The following is an 18,401-nucleotide window of genomic DNA, read 5'->3' on the forward strand; positions in this document are numbered from 1 at the left end:
AGTCAGAGTTCCACATCTGGGACTGAGGGACCTATTCCAGTCTGAGTTCCACATCTGGGACTGAGGGACCTATTCCAGTCTGAGTTCCACATCTGGGACTGAGGGACCTATTCCAGTCCGTGTTCCACATCTGGGACTGAGGGACGTATTCCAGTCCATGTTCCACATCTGGGACTGAGGGACGTATTCCAGTCTGAGTTCCACATCTGGGACTGAGGGACCTATTCCAGTCTGAGTTCCACATCTGGGACTGAGGGACCTATCCCAGTCAGAGTTCCACATCTGGGACTGTGAGGTTCCTATTCCAGTCTGAGTTCCACATCTGGGACTGAGGGACCTATTCCAGTCTGTTCCACATCTGGGACTGAGGGACGTATTCCAGTCAGAGTTTCACATCTGGGACTGCGAGGTTCCTATTCCAGTCAGAGTTCCACATCTGGGACTGAGGGACCTATCCCAGTCAGAGTTCCACATCTGGGACTGCGAGGTTCCTATTCCAGTCAGAGTTCCACACCTGGGACTGAGGGACCTATTCCAGTCAGAGTTCCACATCTGGGACTGAGGGACCTATCCCAGTCATTCCACATCTGGGACTGAGGGACCTATTCCAGTCAGAGTTCCACATCTGGGACTGAGGGACATATTCCAGTCAGAGTTCCACATCTGGGACTGAGGGACCTATTCCAGTCTGTGTTCCACATCTGGGACTGAGGGACCTATTCCAGTCAGAGTTCCACATCTGGGACTGAGGGACCTATTCCAGTCCGTGTTCCACATCTGGGACTGCGAGGGACCTATTCCAGTCAGAGTTCCACATCTGGGACTGCGGGACCTATTCCAGTCTGTGTTCCACATCTGGGACTGAGGGACCTATTCCAGTCTGTGTTCCACATCTGGGACTGCGAGGTTCCTATTCCAGTCAGAGTTCCACATCTGGGACTGAGGGACCTATTCCAGTCAGAGTTCCACATCTGGGACTGCGAGGGACGTATCCCAGAGTTCCACATCTGGGACTGCGAGGGACGTATCCCAGAGTTCCACATCTGGGACTGTGAGGGAAGTATCCCAGTTCCACATCTGGGACTGCGAGGGACGTATCCCAGAGTTCCACATCTGGGGCTGAGGGACCTATCCCAGAGTTCCACATCTGGGACTGCGAGGGACGTATCCCAGAGTTCCACATCTGGGACTGCGAGGGACGTATCCCAGAGTTCCACATCTGGGACTGCGAGGGACGTATCCCAGAGTTCCACATCTGGGACTGCGAGGGACGTATCCCAGAGATCCACATCTGGGGCTGAGGGACGTATCCCAGTCAGAGATACACATCTGGGACTGCGAGGGACGTATCCCAGTCAGAGATCCACATCTGGGACTGTGGGTATGTATCCCAGTCAGAGTTCCACAATTGGGACTGTGAGGGACATATCCCAGAGTTCCACATCTGGGGCTGAGGGACCTATCCCAGTCAGAGTTCCACATCTGGGACTGAGGGACCTATTCCAGTCAGAGTTCCACATCTGGGACTGAGGGACCCATTCCAGTCAGAGTTCCACATCTGGGACTGAGGGACCTATTCCAGTCAGAGTTTCACATCTGGGTCTGAGGGACCTATTCCAGTCCGTGTTCCACATCTGGGACTGCGAGGTTCCTATTCCAGTCCGTGTTCCACATCAGGGGCTGAGGGACCTATTCCAGTCCGTGTTCCACATCAGGGGCTGAGGGACCTATTCCAGTCCGTGTTCCACATCTGGGACTGCGAGGTTCCTATTCCAGTCCGTGTTCCACATCTGGGACTGAGGGACCTTTTCCAGTCAGAGTTCCACATCTGGGACTGAGGGACCTATTCCAGTCAGAGTTCCACATCTGGGACTGAGGGACCTATTCCAGTCAGAGTTCCACATCTGGGACTGAGGGACCTATTCCAGTCTGAGTTCCACATCTGGGACTGAGGGACCTATTCCAGTCCGTGTTCCACATCTGGGACTGAGGGACCTATTCCAGTCAGAGTTCCACATCTGGGACTGAGGGACCTATTCCAGTCAGAGTTCCACATCTGGGACTGAGGGACCTATTCCAGTCTGAGTTCCACATCTGGGACTGAGGGACCTATTCCAGTCCGTGTTCCACATCTGGGACTGAGGGACGTATTCCAGTCCATGTTCCACATCTGGGACTGAGGGACGTATTCCAGTCTGAGTTCCACATCTGGGACTGAGGGACCTATTCCAGTCTGAGTTCCACATCTGGGACTGAGGGACCTATTCCAGTCTGTTCCACATCTGGGACTGAGGGACGTATTCCAGTCAGAGTTTCACATCTGGGACTGCGAGGTTCCTATTCCAGTCAGAGTTCCACATCTGGGACTGAGGGACCTATCCCAGTCAGAGTTCCACATCTGGGACTGCGAGGTTCCTATTCCAGTCAGAGTTCCACACCTGGGACTGAGGGACCTATTCCAGTCCGTGTTCCACATCTGGGACTGAGGGACCTATCCCAGTCATTCCACATCTGGGACTGAGGGACCTATTCAAGTCAGAGTTCCACATCTGGGACTGAGGGACCTATTCCAGTCAGAGTTCCACATCTGGGACTGAGGGACCTATTCCAGTCCGTGTTCCACATCTGGGACTGAGGGACCTATTCCAGTCTGTTCCACATCTGGGACTGAGGGACCTATTCCAGTCAGAGTTCCACATCTGGGACTGAGGGACCTATTCCAGTCAGAGTTCCACATCTGGGACTGCGGGACCTATTCCAGTCTGTGTTCCACATCTGGGACTGAGGGACCTATTCCAGTCCGTGTTCCACATCTGGGACTGAGGGACGTATTCCAGTCAGAGTTCCACATCTGGGACTGCGAGGTTCCTATTCCAGTCAGAGTTCCACATCTGGGACTGAGGGACCTATCCCAGTCAGAGTTCCACATCTGGGACTGTGAGGTTCCTATTCCAGTCAGAGTTCCACACCTGGGACTGAGGGACCTATTCCAGTCAGAATTCCACATCTGGGACTGAGGGACCTATTCCAGTCAGAGTTCCACATCTGGGACTGCGAGGTTCCTATTCCAGTCAGAGTTCCACATCTGGGACTGAGGGACCTATTCCAGTCTGTGTTCCACATCTGGGACTGCGAGGTTCCTATTCCAGTCAGAGTTCCACATCTGGGACTGAGGGACCTATTCCAGTCTGTGTTCCACATCTGGGACTGAGGAACCTATTCCAGTCAGAGTTCCACATCTGGGACTGAGGGACGTATTCCAGTCAGAGTTCCACATCTGGGACTGAGGGACCTATTCCAGTCCGTGTTCCACATCTGGGACTGAGGGACCTATTCCAGTCTGTGTTCCACATCTGGGACTGCGAGATTCCTATTCCAGTCAGAGTTCCACATCTGGGACTGAGGAACCTATTCCAGTCCGTGTTCCACATCTGGGACTGAGGGACCTATTCCAGTCAGAGTTCCACATCTGGGACTGCGAGGGACCTGTTTCAGTCAGAGTTCCACATCTGGGACTGAGGGACCTATTCCAGTCTGTGTTCCACATCTGGGACTGAGGGACCTATTCCAGTCTGTGATCCACATCTGGGACTGAGGGACCTATTCCAGTCAGAGTTCCACATCTGGGACTGAGGGACGTATTCCAGTCAGAGTTCCACATCTGGGACTGAGGGATGTATTCTAGTCAGAGTTCCACATCTGGGACTGAGGGACCTATTCCAGTCCGTGTTCCACATCTGGGACTGAGGGATGTATTCCAGTCAGAGATCCACATCTGGGACCCAGATGTGAAACTCTGACTGGAATAGGTCCCTCAGTCCCAGATGTGGAACTCTGACTGGAATGGGTCCCTCAGTCCCAGATGTGGAACTCTGACTGGAATAGGTCCCTCAGTCCCAGATGTGGAACTCTGACTGGGATAGGTCCCTCAGCCCCAGATGTGGAACTCTGGGATATGTCCCTCACAGTCCCAATTGTGGAACTCTGACTGGGATACATACCCACAGTCCCAGATGTGGATCTCTGACTGGGATACGTCCCTCGCAGTCCCAGATGTGTATCTCTGACTGGGATACGTCCCTCAGCCCCAGATGTGGATCTCTGGGATACGTCCCTCGCAGTCCCAGATGTGGAACTCTGGGATACGTCCCTCGCAGTCCCAGATGTGGAACTCTGGGATACGTCCCTCGCAGTCCCAGATGTGGAACTCTGGGATACGTCCCTCGCAGTCCCAGATGTGGAACTCTGGGATAGGTCCCTCAGCCCCAGATGTGGAACTCTGGGATACGTCCCTCGCAGTCCCAGATGTGGAACTGGGATACTTCCCTCACAGTCCCAGATGTGGAACTCTGGGATACGTCCCTCGCAGTCCCAGATGTGGAACTCTGGGATACGTCCCAGAGTTCCACATCTGGGGCTGAGGGACCTATCCCAGAGTTCCACATCTGGGACTGCGAGGGACGTATCCCAGAGTTCCACATCTGGGACTGCGAGGGACGTATCCCAGAGTTCCACATCTGGGACTGCGAGGGACGTATCCCAGAGTTCCACATCTGGGACTGCGAGGGACGTATCCCAGAGATCCACATCTGGGGCTGAGGGACGTATCCCAGTCAGAGATACACATCTGGGACTGCGAGGGACGTATCCCAGTCAGAGATCCACATCTGGGACTGTGGGTATGTATCCCAGTCAGAGTTCCACAATTGGGACTGTGAGGGACATATCCCAGAGTTCCACATCTGGGGCTGAGGGACCTATCCCAGTCAGAGTTCCACATCTGGGACTGAGGGACCTATTCCAGTCAGAGTTCCACATCTGGGACTGAGGGACCCATTCCAGTCAGAGTTCCACATCTGGGACTGAGGGACCTATTCCAGTCAGAGTTTCACATCTGGGTCTGAGGGACCTATTCCAGTCCGTGTTCCACATCTGGGACTGCGAGGTTCCTATTCCAGTCCGTGTTCCACATCAGGGGCTGAGGGACCTATTCCAGTCCGTGTTCCACATCAGGGGCTGAGGGACCTATTCCAGTCCGTGTTCCACATCTGGGACTGCGAGGTTCCTATTCCAGTCCGTGTTCCACATCTGGGACTGAGGGACCTTTTCCAGTCAGAGTTCCACATCTGGGACTGAGGGACCTATTCCAGTCAGAGTTCCACATCTGGGACTGAGGGACCTATTCCAGTCAGAGTTCCACATCTGGGACTGAGGGACCTATTCCAGTCTGAGTTCCACATCTGGGACTGAGGGACCTATTCCAGTCCGTGTTCCACATCTGGGACTGAGGGACCTATTCCAGTCAGAGTTCCACATCTGGGACTGAGGGACCTATTCCAGTCAGAGTTCCACATCTGGGACTGAGGGACCTATTCCAGTCTGAGTTCCACATCTGGGACTGAGGGACCTATTCCAGTCCGTGTTCCACATCTGGGACTGAGGGACGTATTCCAGTCCATGTTCCACATCTGGGACTGAGGGACGTATTCCAGTCTGAGTTCCACATCTGGGACTGAGGGACCTATTCCAGTCTGAGTTCCACATCTGGGACTGAGGGACCTATTCCAGTCTGTTCCACATCTGGGACTGAGGGACGTATTCCAGTCAGAGTTTCACATCTGGGACTGCGAGGTTCCTATTCCAGTCAGAGTTCCACATCTGGGACTGAGGGACCTATCCCAGTCAGAGTTCCACATCTGGGACTGCGAGGTTCCTATTCCAGTCAGAGTTCCACACCTGGGACTGAGGGACCTATTCCAGTCCGTGTTCCACATCTGGGACTGAGGGACCTATCCCAGTCATTCCACATCTGGGACTGAGGGACCTATTCAAGTCAGAGTTCCACATCTGGGACTGAGGGACCTATTCCAGTCAGAGTTCCACATCTGGGACTGAGGGACCTATTCCAGTCCGTGTTCCACATCTGGGACTGAGGGACCTATTCCAGTCTGTTCCACATCTGGGACTGAGGGACCTATTCCAGTCAGAGTTCCACATCTGGGACTGAGGGACCTATTCCAGTCAGAGTTCCACATCTGGGACTGCGGGACCTATTCCAGTCTGTGTTCCACATCTGGGACTGAGGGACCTATTCCAGTCCGTGTTCCACATCTGGGACTGAGGGACGTATTCCAGTCAGAGTTCCACATCTGGGACTGCGAGGTTCCTATTCCAGTCAGAGTTCCACATCTGGGACTGAGGGACCTATCCCAGTCAGAGTTCCACATCTGGGACTGTGAGGTTCCTATTCCAGTCAGAGTTCCACACCTGGGACTGAGGGACCTATTCCAGTCAGAATTCCACATCTGGGACTGAGGGACCTATTCCAGTCAGAGTTCCACATCTGGGACTGCGAGGTTCCTATTCCAGTCAGAGTTCCACATCTGGGACTGAGGGACCTATTCCAGTCTGTGTTCCACATCTGGGACTGCGAGGTTCCTATTCCAGTCAGAGTTCCACATCTGGGACTGAGGGACCTATTCCAGTCTGTGTTCCACATCTGGGACTGAGGAACCTATTCCAGTCAGAGTTCCACATCTGGGACTGAGGGACGTATTCCAGTCAGAGTTCCACATCTGGGACTGAGGGACCTATTCCAGTCCGTGTTCCACATCTGGGACTGAGGGACCTATTCCAGTCTGTGTTCCACATCTGGGACTGCGAGATTCCTATTCCAGTCAGAGTTCCACATCTGGGACTGAGGAACCTATTCCAGTCCGTGTTCCACATCTGGGACTGAGGGACCTATTCCAGTCAGAGTTCCACATCTGGGACTGCGAGGGACCTGTTTCAGTCAGAGTTCCACATCTGGGACTGAGGGACCTATTCCAGTCTGTGTTCCACATCTGGGACTGAGGGACCTATTCCAGTCTGTGATCCACATCTGGGACTGAGGGACCTATTCCAGTCAGAGTTCCACATCTGGGACTGAGGGACCTATTCCAGTCTGAGTTCCACATCTGGGACTGAGGGACGTATTCCAGTCAGAGTTCCACATCTGGGACTGAGGGATGTATTCTAGTCAGAGTTCCACATCTGGGACTGAGGGACCTATTCCAGTCCGTGTTCCACATCTGGGACTGAGGGATGTATTCCAGTCAGAGATCCACATCTGGGACTGTGGATATGTATCCCAGTCACGGTTCGATATCTGAAAGGATGAAAGGAGATTGTTGTTAACATTCATCTGGAGTAACATCTTTGGTGGAGATAGGAATGATCTGCTCACCTGGAGCAAAGGACATAAATTGCTGAAGGAACTCAGCAGGAAATAATTCCTTTCCACCATTCCATCATGGCACATTCTGCAGATTTTCACCTGACGCCCTGACTAATCAAGAATCCATTAAACTCCACTTTAAAAATACCCAGTGGTTTGTTCTCCACAGCCGTCTGTGGCCGCTCTGAAGTGGGCTCCTGCGGGTGTGGGGTTTGTCGTGGTTCTCACAGGTGGGGGGGGTTCATGCTTCACCCCCACTCCCCCCGCCTCCTGCTGGAGGCTGAGCCAGTTGGTCTCCGTAATCAGTGCTGCCTATCGCCGGGATGGTGGATGACACGGTGACGTGTGGGGAGGGGACGGGCGCAATGGGATTTCACCTCCACCCTCCGCTGATCTGCCCTTGCAGGCTGGCCGCCATCCAGGACCACAGTGCGGAAATGAAAGCCGGTCAGAAGGCCATCTTTGCCAGGAGGATGCTGAGCACCTTCGGACAGGTGGGCTCCTGGCCCCCACGCCTCCTGAGGTCAGTCTGGGCACTCCTTCCCTACCTGCCCACCGGTCAATTCCAGCAGCTGATGGCCAGACAGGTGAGGGAGGGGAGTGGGAATAGGGGTGGTGGGGCAAAAGGAGTGGTCAGGTAGGGAGAGGGATTGGGAGGGGAGTTGGAGAATGGGGAAGTGAGGATGGTGGGCGAGGGGATTGGTGATGGGGAAGGGGAGGATGGCCTTTGGTGTTTATTGGCAAGCGGGGCTGGAGTGAAGAGGTCCACTCACGTCTCCAGCTCTGGGTGTGAAGTGCAGGCTGACATATCTTACATCAAATGTCAATGGATGGACATCAGGAGCTGGGATCCACCCCAGGATAACGGGACAATTATTGTCCCCTTTCTTCCTCCCACCTCTGCACTCGCACGGTCGCGTGGTTCAGAGTTCAATTCCAGCATCCTCTGTATGGAATTTGTACGTCTACGCCCTGAGCTGTGGGGTTTCCTCTGGGGGCTCCAGTTCCCTCCCACAGTCCAAAGACACACCGGCTAGCAGGTTAATTGGTCATTGTAAATTCCCTGTGATTAGGCTTGGGTTAAATCGGGTTGCTGGGTAGCACAGCTCGTAGGCCCAGAAGGGCCTGTCCCCCGATGTATCCCTCAGTAACCAAATAAATAAATCAATGCTCCCCCCCCTCCACACTCACTGTTGCCGTGGAGATGGGCTGCCCTCCGCCCCCCCCTGCACTCACCGTTGCCAGGGAGATGGGCTGCCCTCCGCTCGGGCCTGAGCTTGGCAGCTCCCCGACAGGAGGGGAGGGGCGGTGTGAGGTCTCTTCCGGAGAAAGGGTAGTGAGGGCTGATGTGTGTTAGGGAGGGTACGAGAGGCAGGGGAAGGTGGGTGTGAAGCAGGGCTGACTTGTCTCGGAGGGTGGGCAGGAGGGGGTGTCTCCTGGGGTATACTGAGGTGTGGGAGGTGGAAAAGGTGGATGGGGGGAGGAGGGAGGGTGTGAGGCTGTGCCCGGGCAGGTGGAGTTGGGGGAACGGGATCTCCAGGGTTCTCGCTGCCTGTCCCCCTCCTGTTCCAGCTGTCTTCGGTGAGTGATCTACTGGGGAACAGCAGCCTGGATCTACCCCGGGCCCGACACGTACTCCGCACCATCATCAACTTCAGCCGGAGCCTGTCCAGCGGCCAGCTCGAGAGGTAATTCTTCCCGGAACCAACGTCCACCTGGATTCGATCTCTCTTTTTGCCCGTGGAGACGCTCACAGTGACCTCCTGTCTTTCGACCCCTCTGCCTCACCCCGGGGGAGGGGTGGTGGGTGGGGAGCAGCTCCAGGAGGCTGCTTTCACCCTTCAGGTCCTCCCGGCACAACCTCCACGTGACCCGTTAACCTGCTGACCCATAGCTATCTGGTATGCGGGGGGAAACCAGGGCAGTTGTACCTACAGACAGAGGTGGATTTGAACTGGCTCCCCCCTGCTGTAATGGTGCTACACAGCAGATCCAGGGAGGGTGAGATGAATTTTCCACCTATCACCTCCCAGCTTCTTACTTCATCCCTCTTCTCCCACACCCCCACTCCTGGCTTCCCCTATCACCTGCCAGTTTGTACTCCTCCCACTCCCCCCACTTCCTTACTCTGGCTTCTTCCCCCCTCCCTTCCAGTCCTGATGAAGGGTCTCAGCCCGAAATGTCAACTGTTTATTCCTCTTCCTAGATGTTGCCTAACCTGCTGAGTTCCTCCAGCTTTTTGTGTGTCTCCATTTTCAAATCCTTCCATTGCCTCAGCTTCACCATCTCAAATCTGCCAACGTTCCTCTCCATTTCCTGCTTGTCTTCTTGTGTTAGAGGTTCCACGCTTTGAGGTGCTGGATCGGTGCTCATGGTGGGTTCTGCTCTTTGGGGTGGATGCTGTATCTGTACCTAGAGGTGCTACCAGACCCTCTTCCCTGGCAGGAAGCTTCTCCAAGGCTGCAGGAACAAGGCCAGAAGCCAGTCAATTCCCATTCCTTTTCCAGGCTCGGTCGATTGGTTTGCTTCGCCAGTCAGTCAGACCTCCAGATGCTGCTTGCTGCCCAGCCCCAGGCAGACGTGGTCTCCAGCGCGCTCTTGGATTGCATCAGTGATGGCACCATTGAACCCAGCAGTGGGGTGAGTTCCCCAGCAGATCCTCAGCACCAGCATTATCCTGATCGGAGTAGTGGGGCATCATTGCAGAACGTCGTGGAATGGATTTACAGAAGAGCTGTCCAGAAGATTGTCAAAGTCTGCAGCATAACCTCAACCAGCTTGTAAACCAGGCTGGAAAAAGGCGGATAGAACTTAATGTGGATAAGTGTGAGGTGTTGCACTTTGAGAGGACAAACCATGGTAGGACTTGCACGGTGAGTAGTAAGGCACTGAGGTGTGCGGAAGAACAGAGGGACCTGGGAATACAGATCCCAGAAAGTAGCATCGCAGGTAGATAGGGGCAGAAAAAGTTTTTGGCACATTGGCCTTCATAAATCAAGGCCCTGAGAACAGGAGTTGTGATGTTACGTTGAAGCTGTATAGGACATTAGTGAGGCCTGATTTGGAGTGTGGTCACCTGCATACTGGAAAGCTGTAAATGAGATTGAAAGAGTGCAGAGCAATGTTACCAGGACCTGAGGATCTGAGTTGTAGGGAAAGGTTGAACAGGCTAGGAGCTCAGGAAAATGAGAGGAGAAATGATAGAAATTGCACAATTGAGGGGCATAGATAGGCTTTTTTCTTTGAGGTTGAGTGAATCTAGTCTAACCCTCAGGCTCGCCCAGCTCGTGTTCGTCTAGGAGAAACAGCCAAACTGGGGAATCACCTTTGTGTGGATGCTGTGTAATGTACCCTCAGTTATAAACCCACAACACAAAATATCAGACAGTACACCATATGCAATTAAATGATTGAACTTTATGAATTTTAATCTGAATATAGAGTTAGTAATGAAAATTAAAAAAGGACCCAGTTCAAGTCAAAAGTTCACGGTGGAGCTCACTCAGTTGTCATTCTTCCACCATCGGTCTCCTCCGACCATCGCTGACCTTTGGACCCTCAGATCCCAGTCCACTCCGTCCAGTGGTCTACCAGCTCTCGCCACACGCGTCTTCCCTCTTCATCTCTCCTTGACAGAAGTCCACACAAAAAACATCTTCCCAGATTCACAAGACACAGCAACAGTCTCTTACTGGCTAACATGCATCCTGTTAACGCCAGTCATAACCCAAACATTGCTGCTACAGAGAAACCATTACCTCAGCAGTGAACGCCATTATACAGTGTGCCCCAGGGCTCAGAACAGCCCCAAAGGGACTGAAGGCTCCTGGTGCAGAGTCTTGATTTGAAATGCATCTCACACCTTTGGGCTCTGTAGATGCTGCCTGACCCTCTGGTCGTTTCACTATTCTGTTCCAAAGAAGCCATAACATTAGCAGTGAAACCTTACAGTGCGTTACACTAGAACTGGAGGTCATAGGTTTAGGGTGAAAGGTGAAATATTTAAGGGAACCTGGGGGCGGTGGAGAGGGGGGTGAAGTGCAGGATATCTTCTTCACTCAGAGGGTGATGTGAGTGTGGAACAAGCTGGCAATGAATGTGATGGTTGTAGGTTTGATTTGAGCATTTAAGGGTAGTTTGGATAGGTACACGGATGCAGGGGGGATGGAGGGCTATGGTCCAGGTGCAGGTTGAACAGTACTAGGCAGAAGACCAGGTTGGCATTGACTAGATGGACTGGATGGCCTGTTTATGTACTGTAGTGTTCTATCACTCGATAACACCAGAGATTCTGCAGGTGCTCTACACACAAAATGCTAAAGGAACTCAGGCAATACTTATAGAGGGATATACAGTTGATATTGTTTCAGACTGAAACCCTTTGTCAGGTCTGGAGAATTCTTCCGGAATATTTGGCTTTTTTTGCTTTTCATAGGATCTTAGAGCACCACAGCCCTTTGGCCCAACAAGACCATCGTGTGCATCCACCTAGTCCCAGTTTACTGCATTTGGCCCATAAGTCTTTCCAAATGCTTGTGTTTTGTTTTCAGCCTGTGTACCCAAGAGAAAGGTATCAGGATAGTAAGCTGTCCTTGATGGGCTGAATGGCCATTCCCTGGCCAATGGTTGCACTTGGTTACAGTGAAGCACGGTTCGAGGCTGAGTATTAAGTTCCTTCTCCTTGTCTGTGCCCCAGAGCTCAGACCAGCCCCAAAGGGACTGAAGGCTCCTGGTGCAGAATCTTGATTTGAAATGCATCTCACACCTTCTGGCTCTGCAGATGCTGCCTGACCCTCTGGTCCTTTCACTGTTCTGTTCCTAATGGTGTTACTCTCCCAGCAAAGAGTGGAGAGCTGGTGTTCATTGAAGCAAAAGGTTAAGGTTGCTTAGTCTAGCATTAATGTCAAGAAGTATGTCCTCATTCGCAAGGGAGAGGGAGGGGTGAGGTGGGTGTACTGCGGAAATCTGAAATTCTCTTCCCAAAGATCTCAAAACACTGAGTTCAAGAGCCATGGGGTGATGTTTGCAGCTCCAACTAGACCATATTCAACAGTTCAAAGTACATTGATTATCGAAGTACATATATGTCACCACATACAACCCTGAGATTCACTTTCTGGCAGGCATACTCCATAAATCCAAGAACCATCATAGAATCAATGAAAGACTGCATCCAACAGGGCAAGCAACCAGTGTGCAAAAGAAAAAAAAAGAAATAATAAATAATTAAACAATAAATATTGGGAAGAGTCCTTGAAAGTGAGTTCATAAGTTGTGGGAACAGTTCATGATGGGGCAAGTGAAATTGAGCAAAGTTGTCCCCACTGATTCAAGGGCCTGATGATAACTGTTCCAGAACCCGGTGGTGCGAGTCCTGAAGCTCCTGTACCAACAGCAGCGAGGAGAGAGCGTGGCCTGGGTGGTGGGGGTCCTAAACGGTGGCTGTGCTCTGTGTAACTGTGTTCAATGGTGGGGAGGGCTTTACCCCTGAGGACTTTATCTGTGATCCATTACCCTCTGTGCGATTTTCCGTTCAAGGGCATTGGTGTTTCCATACCTGGATATTGTGTTCACTATAGGAAGGATGTGGAAGCTTTAGAGAGAGTGCAGAGGAGATTTACCAGGATGCTGCCTGGATTAGAGAGGGTGCAGAGGAGATTTACCAGGATGCTGCCTGGATTAGAGAGGGTGCAGAGGAGATTTACCAGGATGCTGCCTGGATTAGAGAGAGTGCAGAGGAGATTTACCAGGATGCTGCCTGGATTGGAGAGCTTGCCTCATAAGGACATGAGCAAGGTAGGGCTTTTCTCTTTGGAGTGGAGGAGGATGAAAAGAGACTTGATAAAGGTGTACAAAATGATGAGGCATAGATTGAGTGGACAGCCAGGAACCTTTTCCCAGGGCAGAAATGGCTAATATGAGAGGGCATAATTTTAAGGTGATTGGAGGAAAGTATAGGGGGCTATGTAAGAGGTAAGGATTTTGCACAGAGAGGGGTGGGGATGTGGAAAACGCTGCCGGAGATGGTGGTAGAGGCGGATACGTTCAAGGCATTTAAGAAACTCATAGAATGGATGATAAAACTGTGGAGGGCTATGCGTGACGGAAGGGCTAGATTGAAGTGAGAGTTGTTAAAAAGTCGGCATGACGTGTAGGCCAAAGGACCCGTGCTGTGCTGTGCTGTGCTCTAATGTTCTGTGTTCGAAACACTGAAGTTTGAGGACCAAGGCACTTTTGTTGAGCAATGGCACTGAGGAACAAGGGATGGTAAACACAAACAAGATTGGGTTGGCCCATGTCACGTATTGATGTGAAAACATTGCTCCAGAGGGCTGAATGGCCTCTGTTCCCAATTCCCTCTGCATTATCTCACTAGATTCCACGTTAGCTGTCCACTCGACGTCTAGTTACTGTGCAGAGAACCTGTGGGTGAGGGAGAGAATTCTCTCCCAGGTATTGGAAAGGCTCAAGTTCATGTTTAGTGTCATGTAGATGTATACCACCAAATGAAACAACGTTCCTCTGGACCAGGGTGCACAACACTGCACATCTAGCTCACACACACAAAGTGAAGTCACCACAAATAAATTAGCAAATGAGAAGGTGCATTTACAGCACAAGTTTAAAAAGTAAACAGTATAAAGCTACCGGCACCTCACACGTGATGAGACCTGGGTGGTAGCAGGGAGTTCAGTAGTCTCACGTTCTGGGGAAAGAAACTTTCCCATCCTAACAGCTCTTGTCCTAATGCAACGTTATCTCCTGCCTGAAGGTAGGGGTCAAAGATATTGTTGGACAGACGGGAGAGATCAGTGACAACAGAAATGTGTGCAAACCACGTGTGTGTCCTTTCTAAAGGCAGCCATACTGGCTAGATGTTGGAAGTTAATTTCTGGGAGAAAGTGGCAGGGTGGATGCTGGTGGTCACTGTCCCAGGTCAGCCGAGGACTGGTCACAGATGTTGGGTAGGTTCAGGATAATCCATGGAGTTCTGGTTACTGAAACCAGAAAGGGATGTAGGGAGCAGATGGGAAATTGGATGAGGCAAAGATCTTACTGGGTGGGAGTGTTGTGTGGAGGCTCCTATTCGACACTTCCCTATATTGGAGTTTCTGCCTTCATTCTGGGGTGAAGGTCATGGACTTGGAGGAGTGGGTCTGCTGGGTGTGTGACCTGTCCCTGCTGTTTTCTCTTGCGTTTAGACTGCCCACCTTTTGGTGACCCACCTGCGGGGTCAGAACGTGAGTGTACTAACCCACCAGGACCGGGTAGCCCTCGGTGGGATCCTACCTGTTCTCGGCGTGGCTTTTCTTCAAAACCTGTCCGCTCATCAAAGGTTAGCTGTCATCTCTGGACTTGACCCTGCATCAATCACTACTGCCCAGGTCAGTTCCTGTGTGTGTGTGTGTGTGTGTGTGTGTGTGTGTGTGTGTGTGTGTGTGTGTGTGTGTGTGTGTGTGTGTGTGTGTGTGTGTGTGTGTGTGTGTGTGTGTGTGTGTGTGTGTGTGTGTGTGTGTGTGTGTGTGTGTGTGTGTGTGTGTATTCCAGATTGGGGGGGGGGGGGGTGTCAGGATTTACAGGGAGAATGCCCCTGATTTTCACCTACTGAGGTCCTGGTGCTTGAGAGAGGAAATGAGGTTCAACATCTCAACTGAAGTGGAGGGAGGTTCAATGGCTCAGCAGTTGGTGCTAATGTCGGAGACCTGGGTTCGATCCTGACATCGGATGCTGTCTATGTGGAGTTTGAACGTTCTCCGTCTGACTTGCACTCTAAGTGTGTCCAGGTTGGGAGCTTACTTAGTCATCATAAGACATAGGATCAGAATTAGGCCACTCAGCCCATCAAATTTGCTCCACCATTCCTTTATAGCGAATTTATTATCCCTCCCAACTCCATTCTCCTGCCTTCTCCCCGTGACCTTTGACACCCTTACTAATGAAGAACCTGTTAACCTCCGCTTTAAATATACTCAATGACTTGGCTGTCACAGCTGTTGGTGGCAATGAACTCCACACATTGCTCACCTTCCGCCTAAAGAAATTTCTCTGCCTGCTGTAGGTGAATTTCAAAAACAAATGTTTTGGTGACCCACCTGTAGAGTCAGAACATGAGTGCACCAACCCATCAGGACCGGGATGCTCTCGGTGGGATCCTACCTGTTCTTGATGTGGCTTCTGTTCAGAACCTGTCCGCTCACCAAAGGTTAGCTGTCATCTCCGGACTTGACTCCAAGGTGAAATTGACGGGCATGGATATTCTGGAGCAGGAGTGGGATTAATGGCATTGCTCCTTAGGGGACAGTATGGATCTGACGGGTTAAATGGCTTCTTTCTGTGTCGACATAAGTACAAGACAGATGGCTGATGGCTTAGCACTCCCTCCATTGCTTGCTGGCAGATGGCTGGACAATTTGTCTTTGGTCATCTGGGTCATCAGCCACTATTGGAGGTGAGGGACGGTGGTGGGAGTTAAATCCAGATTTCTGGCTTTTCGTTAATCACCATGCTAACCTACAAACGGGCTGCACGTTGTAAAGAGGAGGGAAGGTTCTTCAGTTCCAAACAGGTCGTCACTATTTTGTGTCTGTGAGTGTGCGTTTGTGCGTGTGTGTGTGGATGTGACACTTCCAGGTGATGAAATAAACCACATTACACCCATCCCATTCCCCATGAGAAACAGCAGAAGTCTGGACAGAAGATGGGTGTGGGCAGTTGTATCTGCAGCGCTGCCACCTTGTGGAGATGGGAGGAAGGACGGGAAACCCAGTGACCAAGTTCAGCAGACATCAAATTAAACTTGGTGGTGGGTAACGAGCAGTTAGTGACTCGGTCCTTAATAAGATTATTTTTACTTTTTCAAACTGTTTGTAGGCTGATCAGCTTGTGACGGAGATTATTCAGGATAATAACGTAAGTATCCAGCTATTCTGATTTTTAAACAGAAAAACAACATTTCATTCTCATATCTGGTGGGATTGGTGCAGTCCAACAGGGCACTTGATAACCTGGTGTCTCATCAGACACTGATAGCATGTGTCTGACACAGAGGGCAGCTCCTTCTTTACCGTCCCATTTCACACTCCCAGGGTCAGACACTGAGTGAGGCTCCCTCTCCACACCATCCCATCACACACTCCCGGGGTCAAACACAGAGTGAAGCTCCCATCACACAATCCCATGGTCAGATACAGAGTGAAGCTTCTTTTACACCATCCCATCACCCACTCCCGGGGTTAGACACAAAGTGAATCTCCCTCCACACCATCCCATCACCCACTCCCGGGGTCAGACACAGAGTGAATCTCCCTCCACACCATCCCATCACACACTCCCGGGGTCAAACACAGAGTGAAGCTCCCATCACACAATCCCATGGTCAGATACAGAGTGAAGCTTCTTTTACACCATCCCATCACCCACTCCCGGGGTCAGACACAGAGTGAATCTCCCTCCACACCATTCCATCACCCACTCCCGGGGTCAGACACAGAATGAAGCTCCCTCCACACCACCCCATCACACACTCCCGGGGTCAGACACAGAGTGAAGCTCCCTCCACACCATCCCATCACCCACTCCCGGGGTCAGACACAGAGTGAATCTCCCTCCACACCACCCCATCACCCACTCCCGGGGTCAGACACAGAGTGAAGCTCCCTCCACACCACCCCATCACACACTCCCGGGGTCAGACACAGAGTGAAGGTCCCTCCACACCACCCCATCACACACTCCCGGGGTCAGACACAGAATGAAGCTCCCATCACACAATCCCATGGTCAGATACAGAGTGAAGCTTCTTTTACACCATCCCATCACACACTCCCGGGGTCAAACACAAAGTGTAGCTCCCTCTCTACAGCGTCCCATCACACACTCCCGGGGTCAGACACAGAATGAAGCTCCCATCACACAATCCCATGGTCAGATACAGAGTGAAGCTTCTTTTACACCATCCCATCACCCACTCCCGGGGTCAGACACAAAGTGAATCTCCCTCCACACCATCCCATCACCCACTCCCGGGGTCAGACACAGAGTGAATCTCCCTCCACACCATTCCATCACCCACTCCCGGGGTCAGACACAGAATGAAGCTCCCTCCACACCACCCCATCACACACTCCCGGGGTCAGACACAGAGTGAAGGTCCCTCCACACCATCCCATCACCCACTCCCGGGGTCAGACACAGAGTGAATCTCCCTCCACACCATCCCATCACCCACTCCCGGGGTCAGACACAGAGTGAATCTCCCTCCACACCATCCCATCACCCACTCCCGGGGTCAGACACAGAGTGAATCTCCCTCCACACCATCCCATCACCCACTCCCGGGGTTAGACACAAAGTGAATCTCCCTCCACACCATCCCATCACACACTCCCGGGGTCAAACACAGAGTGAAGCTCCCATCACACAATCCCATGGTCAGATACAGAGTGAAGCTTCTTTTACACCATCCCATCACCCACTCCCGGGGTCAGACACAAAGTGAATCTCCCTCCACACCATCCCATCACCCACTCCCGGGGTCAGACACAGAGTGAATCTCCCTCCACACCATTCCATCACCCACTCCCGGGGTCAGACACAGAATGAAGCTCCCTCCACACCACCCCATCACACACTCCGGGGGTCAGACACAGAGTGAAGGTCCCTCCACACCATCCCATCACCCACTCCCGGGGTCAGACACAGAGTGAATCTCCCTCCACACCATCCCATCACCCACTCCCGGGGTCAGACACAGAGTGAAGCTCCCTCCACACCACCCCATCACACACTCCCGGGGTCAAACACAGAGTGTAGCTCCCTCTCTACAGCGTCCCATCACACACTCCCGGGGTCAGACACAGAATGAAGCTCCCATCACACAATCCCATGGTCAGATACAGAGTGAAGCTTCTTTTACACCATCCCATCGAACACTCCAGGGGTCAGATGCAGAACCAAGCTCGCTCTACACCATCCCGTCACACAATCCTGAGGTCAGACAGAATGGAGCTCACTCTACACCGTCTCATCACATATTTTTGAGGTTAGATATTGAGTGAAGCTTTCTCCACACTGTCCCACCACACGTGCTAAAAGAAGAACACCACGAGTTAGATACAAAGTTTTGAAGGTAATTGAATGAAACCTGCAGTGGTGAATCAACCCTTCATGCATGCTACCTAGT

General features: G+C 52.1%; 1 protein-coding gene across 1 annotated transcript in view; it reads left to right on the top strand.

Annotated features, from left to right (window-relative positions):
• LOC140714511 (stereocilin) overlaps nucleotides 1-18,401 on the top strand; it is a 109,587-nt gene that overhangs the window by 22,577 nt on the left and 68,609 nt on the right. Inside the window, exons 8-12 of the mRNA XM_073025805.1 lie at nucleotides 7,626-7,806; nucleotides 8,792-8,907; nucleotides 9,727-9,859; nucleotides 14,422-14,604; nucleotides 16,091-16,129. Of these exons, the coding sequence (XP_072881906.1) occupies nucleotides 7,626-7,806; nucleotides 8,792-8,907; nucleotides 9,727-9,859; nucleotides 14,422-14,604; nucleotides 16,091-16,129 (652 nt within the window). The remainder of the gene's footprint in view (nucleotides 1-7,625; nucleotides 7,807-8,791; nucleotides 8,908-9,726; nucleotides 9,860-14,421; nucleotides 14,605-16,090; nucleotides 16,130-18,401) is intronic.

The sequence above is a fragment of the Hemitrygon akajei genome, chromosome 21, assembly GCF_048418815.1.
Source record: "Hemitrygon akajei chromosome 21, sHemAka1.3, whole genome shotgun sequence".
NCBI lineage: Eukaryota > Metazoa > Chordata > Chondrichthyes > Myliobatiformes > Dasyatidae > Hemitrygon > Hemitrygon akajei.